This window comes from Acanthaster planci, linkage group LG08 (assembly GCF_054643075.1).
Source record: "Acanthaster planci isolate LZ-2023a linkage group LG08, COTS_SCS, whole genome shotgun sequence".
In the NCBI taxonomy this organism is placed as follows: domain Eukaryota; kingdom Metazoa; phylum Echinodermata; class Asteroidea; order Valvatida; family Acanthasteridae; genus Acanthaster; species Acanthaster planci.
The window spans coordinates 19,150,697-19,157,693 of record NC_141784.1 but is presented as its reverse complement, the minus strand read 5'-3'; the positions used below and the strand labels follow the sequence as shown (position 1 = coordinate 19,157,693).

The window sequence follows — 6,997 nt, the reverse complement described above, 5'->3', positions numbered from 1 at the left end:
ACTCAGTGAGCCACACTATAAAAGCAAGCGCCTAGACTGAAAATTTACATTTAGAAATGAGAATGGTCAAGGAAAGGACGTGGAAGCTACCGAATACCACGAACATTTTCAGACAGAAACTGCCCTATTTTGCATTAATTTCTCGAACATACTGTAAATTTGACACAGTGTCTGGTTGAGTACTGGTTATGGAAGGTCAGAAAAGGGTGTCTTTTGGAACGGAAAGCGTGGAAGGAGACGACGAAAGAACGGAAAACGAGCGCAGCCCTGACGTTAGTCCCATAACGCAGTGCAAGTGGCCGCGGACCGCAAGCGGAGGATTTGGGAGGCATCACACGGTGGTCAACAGCGGAGGCAGCGGTACCGATCTATCACGTCGCGCACCCCGCACACGGAATAGACCCAACCACAGGCGGAGCAGCAGCGCTAGCGGATCGGAGACGGGACAGCCGCAAGAGAACCAAGAGATGGCGCCATCCATCGAGCCTAGTAACGACAACCAATCTGGGGGATCACCTCAACAAGCTCGAGAGAATGTCAAGAACGGAGGGGCCCCTCACCACAAGGCAGACGAGAACCTCAGACGCAGGCGGAGGAATAATCGCAAGAGGAGCCATCGGAAGTGGAAACCTTATTCAAGGTTGACCTGGGAGGAGAGGAAGGAACTGGACGAGCTTGAGAGTAAGCGAGCCACCAAGAAGCGAGCCAACCGGCCAACTCCATACAACACAACGCAGTTCCTGATGGAAGATCATAAAGTTGACACACCAGACTTGAGTGCAGGGGGTAATCACATTCCAGGGGACTCATCCGATGAGCTATTCGATGAGAATGACGACATACGGGATGGGGATTTCTTGGAAAGGGAATTTTCAGCAATGTACGATGAAGTACAGTCGGAACGCTTGCAGTCAATGTCCAAGGAACAGTTGGTCTCTGAAGTGCTGACTCTGTCAAAGCGAGTTAATGAGCTTGAGGAAACACGGCAAGCATCAGATGGAGAGCAGATGAATGGACATTCCATCTCAAAAGATGCCTTTTTGCTTAGAGCGAGGCTCGAGAGTCTGGATGACTTGGAACATGAAGTGCAACGATTACGTGAAGAGAACTCAGTCCTCAAAAAGGCAAATCACTCTCAAGGACTTGCAGAATCCAGTTAATTTTGTTTTTTATGTAGGGCATTGAACATTTTATTCCCACCCAGTTGGATAAACTGAAACTGTAACATTTAATCAATTAACAAAGGTCAGTTAAAGTGGTGGCCAAACATTAAACTGAAACATCACATAGTATATTGCAATACACATTCCACCTAAAATGATTTGAAAATCTGTAGTAGATTGGGATCTTATTCATCTGTCATGTCCGATAAGATGGATGAACAGACATTGCAGATGTCCCCGTGATAGGAGTCCCAAATATGCACTGGTCTCATTTTTACCACAGTAACTGTGTGGGTCAAATTGTGGTTTGATGAACCTGTTTGCCTGTCCCCAAAACTGCCCCACTGATAAGTTCTGCTAATGAAGATCCAAAGCCAAAGCACGCTTGTCACGCCCCAACTATACATGTAGCATCTGTCCCAACTATAGTTTGGACAATCCCAACTGTAGTGCTGCAGTTGGGCCGGCCCAACTATTGTTGACCAATTTCTATTGAAAATTAACAACCTTATCTAGGTCTGTGAACCTTGCACTAGACACAGTTCATTGTGAACAATATGAATTTGGCACATACTAGGCACATGCACTCTGGACCTCTGTGCAGCAGTTGGGCGGGCCCAGCTATAGTTGGGACTGATGCTGTAGTTGGGGTGTAACACACTCATAGTGGCAATGCAATTTTAGGATAAAGTGGATTAACAGTGTTTTTTGTCAAGAATTTGAGGACCAAGAATGAACAAGGAAATAGAGTTGAATCATTAACACAGATTTTTATGCCTTTTACAGATCGCCCATTTTTCTTACAAGCTTTTGAAGCTTCAGTTCACATTTGACATTTCACTTACAGTAAGGAGGTTTTTCTTTGTAGCAAATTATAAGAACATGGAAGATGAAATGTTCGAAAAGAAAAGCATAGGAAGCATCTACCGCTGAATGCAAAGTGTTTGACCCCAAATTTGTTTTAAAATAATGAAAATAAATTAACCCCTATTTGTCATGCATTGTCACGAGACAAATAACTTTATTGAAAGAGTTGCGCAATACACGTTCCTTTACGAGGAAATGAGTACATGTACTTGTAGGAGTTAACCACGGACTACCGTGCTGTGATGTAATTTTAAATTTTGGCTTTAATTGATGGACACAAAAGTTGAAAATAAAAGACAGTAAGAACAGATTTGTATTCAGCCCCAAAATGCCTTGAATTTCATTATCACGTTTTTGATACTAGTATTCGCAGGAAAGAAGAGGAAATGTTGTATTCAACTGTTGATGAAATTATTTGAATTCAAACGGAAGTCAATATGAAATACAAAATGAAACTTACTGGCTTTGCTCAACTGATTGTGTTCAGCTGTAATGTGTAGCTGTAATTCTGGACCAGGGAGACCTTTCGGAATGCATTTTTAAGATAATGTTTAAATTGTGAATTTGAGCCTGTGGGGAAGAGGGATAGAGGCTTTGACATCCAGTATGCTGCTTGTTTGTATTTTTGTTAAATCTCATGCCGACAGATATTTTCCTGTCCATGGCTAAAATCGAACTTGTCAGTTGGCATGTACATTTACATCCCGTTTCATATATATGTGTGCTCCATTGAGAATTGAAAGAGAACCTGACATTCTCTGATGTGTACCCAAGTAATGTCATCCTGAACAAAAGCCGCGTGAGGCATGTTTGGAATTTGTTGGGGTCATACAACAGTGCTGTGGTGAAATTTCATCCATTGTCCACTGCATGGATTTGGCTCCAATCTGGGCTATGTCGTGTCGCAGTAAAGAGAAATTACAAGATCCACATGAATTTGCCGCTGAGTTCAGCTGTCTTCACTTTGAAAAGAGTGTGTTTTCACAAACATTTACATGTATTTAGGATGTGGAGCAAGAAGAATTGAAGACAAAATAATAGAGCTCGCTTAGGTCTTGGCCCCATCCACCTTTTAAACTTACCATTTTTGTAGTTAAACCCTACAGTGAAGCGGGAATGGACCAAGGGCTGTGTATTTGGGGTTAATTTCCCCTCTCATGTTGCCCTTTTGGTTCAGAGACTGAAGAGACTGCTGCTGATTAGGGTAATGACTGTCAACAGCTGTGTTGCTATATTTGGATTACATCTCCATGTGGCATAGAGAGGCAGCTGGGTTTAAGCTCCGGGAAATCCAATCAGAAAACCAAGGGCGGATCCCTCAGCAAAACTAAACCCCAATTAAGCCAAAGCCAGGATGGACAGGCAGCCTTCTGTAAATTTACAATCTAGAGACTCTGCTCGCAGCTCAGGCAGATTCATTTGATCGATGCTTACTCTGGTAGACTTTGTTCCATCACTGCTGGGTGGTCATCTTTCTAGGTGTAGGTTAAGTTATGTCATCCCAAGCATAGGGGGTTAACAGTTCATAAGATCTGTGTGTGTGACAAAGTTGTCTACTCCCCCTTCACCATGTGGCCATGAGGCATTTTTCTGAAAAACTTTATGAATGTTAATGATCAATCAAATATGATTTATTATAATGCATTCTGAAAGCTGCCATTACCAATTACAAATAGTTTGGTAAATGTTTTTATTACTTGTTGAATTCTGTATATTTCTGGTTACAAAAATTAGAACGCATACATTTTTAACTTGTATGAAAAAGTGAAGAATTTTGGATACTTTTCTATTTTTGTGGAAGGTATTTTTCAAAAAAAGTCAAACGTTTTAAAAAAAGTTAAATTGGGCATTTATAGTGAACAAAGATAGTTCACACAAATAGTATTATTCTTCCATGGAAGAAACTGTTACGAAAAAGATTGATATATTTTGGTGCTATATAGCCTTTTATTTAAATGAAAAAAAAATAATACCTTCTTTTAAAGGGAACCTGATTAGGAAAATATTGGCAAATATCCAAAATTCTTTACTCGTGCACATCATTCTGAAATGTTTACGCCCCCATTGATTGGATGGGGACAAGGTCTGACTGTGAAGATAGGTCCAATATATGCGAATCTTCAGGGACCATCTACAATTGCCGGATCACAATACTGTCAGTGCAGAGCCAATACACTTGTCAAGAAGATGTGTGCATGGAATTGTTTGCAGATGTATTGATCTTAGAATGTGTCACTGGAATGGAAAGTCATTGGCTGTACACAGTGTTATTTTATGGCATTTGAAGGAATAAAATACCTTTATATGTACATACATGTGCATCTACATGACAAGTACATGCATGTGGGATCATGTACATGTATGTGTATATTCGCTCATCAGAGTAATCCGGTATCTTAGATCATGGCTCATGGTTGCCCTAATTGCCTGTGCACCAGTGTGGATTTCGGGATTCAACGAAAAGATGTAGTTCCACTTAAGTCTCAGGTATTGCCTTGACTTCGCCTCTCACGTCCCCCCCTCCCCACCCCCATTAATTGAAATGGATAGATGTGATTGGATGTGCTTCTCATTTTATTACAACATCTCTGCATTAGTTAATAAAACTGTTTCCCATGGATCTACATGTACATTGCTGTCACTTTTTGGGGGTGGGGTGGGGCATATACCAATTATTATGTCCTTGTGAATTGAGAAAATTTACAGAGAATGTTTTACCTCTCCCCAAATGAGGGTCCACTTCAGAATCAAAATTGCATTGTTTACACGGCAGCAGTATGTGAAAGGACATTATCTTTTGACTTTAAGAAAAAGATTTACTCGGTCAACTTTTCTCCAGAACCATATCTTTGCATTCTTCATCTGTCGTGTATGGAGAAAGAGATAGCCTTGTCAATCGTCTGTAATCACTCACGAGAGAGGGATATTGTCACAAATAATATTTTCATTTTCCTAATGTTAAAATACAAAATGACCATTTAATACATGAACTTATGTAAACAATTCTAAATCGATAATCTGTGTAGAACCATGCTTTCCTTGGTTATTAAGTACTATAAAAACTTGCCGGTTTTATTTTACCCCACGAAAATTCAATATTGTTTTATCAAAGCTTATTGATAGTTTGACGGATAAGGGCATTGATCCGACTGAATATCAATCAACACCGATAATGTTGTTATTTCAGGAGTTTGTGTAATTCGCCTATTTGTTGACTCGGTGTATATGTTGGCATCCTCAACCTCTTGCTCAGAGTAATGTATCTGATGCAGTTATCAAGGAACTTTCCCCTAAATCAGACGTAATGCATGGGATCGGTTCCTGACAGGATTCTTCTACAGTTACTGCACATCCTTGCAGCCGGTCAACTTCACTGCTAACAATCCCGTGTTATAACAATGGCACAGTACTGTCAAAGTCCACCAAGTGTGGATTGACCATGAACAAAATCAATACAAAACTGTAAACACCTCCAAGCCATTCAGGCAGCAGCCTAGATGGTGCAAACATCTGTCACCGGGAACAATGTACATGGACTTCTTTGGTTCCGTTCTTTGTGTGTATCCAAACATGTTCAATCAAATCTCCATGTAAAGAGCACTGTTGTGACAAATACTGTTTCCGAGGGGCCACTCCAAATTTTCAGTGTTTTGAAATTATGATTTTTTTCGAAATTTTTTTACCCATCCACCCACCCCCATTTTCGATTAACAAAAAAGTGATTTTGTCATCCAGTGTTAAACTACATGAAATTGCATGCAGGTACATATACATGAACATGTACATGTACAGTATGTTCATATGTACATGTATGTTGTATGTCATGAAGTTCGGTTCGGTCACATACTGTAGTTCAGGCATGTCAAAGGATCTTTTTTTTGTTTGTTGTCTTTTGAAATAAAAAACGAATTTGGATTTTCAATTGCTTTTTTTTACCCATTCAACCACTATTTTGAAAAATAGTGCATGGATCTAGTAATCTTACCGTAAGGAAAGTTGACGGTATCATACACTTCAAACATGAAGTTGTCAAATATCTTATTTTCCAGTTTGTGTATGCGTCAGTGTGTGCATACCTGGGTATCTTTATGCATATGTTGTATACACAACCCTTGTGTTACATGTAGGTCTACCAACACCTGCAAATGAGCCACAACTATCCAACACACACCGATAGCAGTGGTTCAGACGAGGCTTGCTCAACGAAATATTAAATGACCCCATCCAAGGCTGAGCCCCATCAAGGAAACTCAGTCTAGTTTGACTAGAACTTAGGCCGTGTCTAAAACGGGCTTCCAGAGCTACGGCTAGGTCTATCTTCTACACGTCTCCATGCATTTCCAATGGAGTGAAGACCTAGACCTAGCTCCAGACAAGAGATTCAGATGCAGCCTTAGGCTGGACATGGCACTGGCCAGGAGTAGGGAGGGTGTGTGTAAGGTGGATTGGACTTGGTCTGTTGCTAGGCTATTCTGTGACGGGACTTGCCATTTTTCAGCTTAGTTTGTATGTTAACCAATGCTGCAAATTTGTCATTTTTAAGGCCATAGCTTTTGCCTGAGTGATACAATTTATATCTGAAAAATTCCTAGTTTCTGTGGAATCTGTCATTTGTAAATGTACAGCTTTTGCCTGAGCTTTCCAAGCTTTGCTTGCAGATTTCATGTCTGAAGACCTGAGCTGTATATCACCACATTCCAACGGGAATCCCATTCAGATTGTGCCTAGGTCTAACAATCTCCCTGCTGTGAGTCATCGAGAGCAATCATTTCATCTTGCCGAGCTCGCTGCTCTTCCTCCGCCAAGCCGAAATTCATACATTATCACCCCAACGAAAGACATCATAGATATGCTGGAGATTGAGAAAATTAATGCGAACTGCCCCATCCATATGTTTTTTGTACCATTGAACAAGATTTTGCTCGTTAAATTTTCCTCATCTTGAATTGTAAATTTTAAGAACAGAT

The 6,997-nt window shown here is 40.6% G+C and overlaps 1 protein-coding gene across 1 annotated transcript; it reads left to right on the top strand.

Moving 5' to 3' along the window:
* The first annotated feature begins 37 nt into the window (after positions 1 to 37).
* Positions 38 to 4,650, top strand: LOC110976665 (protein HEXIM1-like). Its single transcript, XM_022230145.2, has one exon. The coding sequence runs from the start codon at positions 189 to 191 to the stop codon at positions 1,158 to 1,160; it is 972 nt and encodes a 323-aa protein (XP_022085837.1). The 5' UTR covers positions 38 to 188; the 3' UTR covers positions 1,161 to 4,650.
* The last annotated feature ends 2,347 nt before the right edge of the window (positions 4,651 to 6,997 follow it).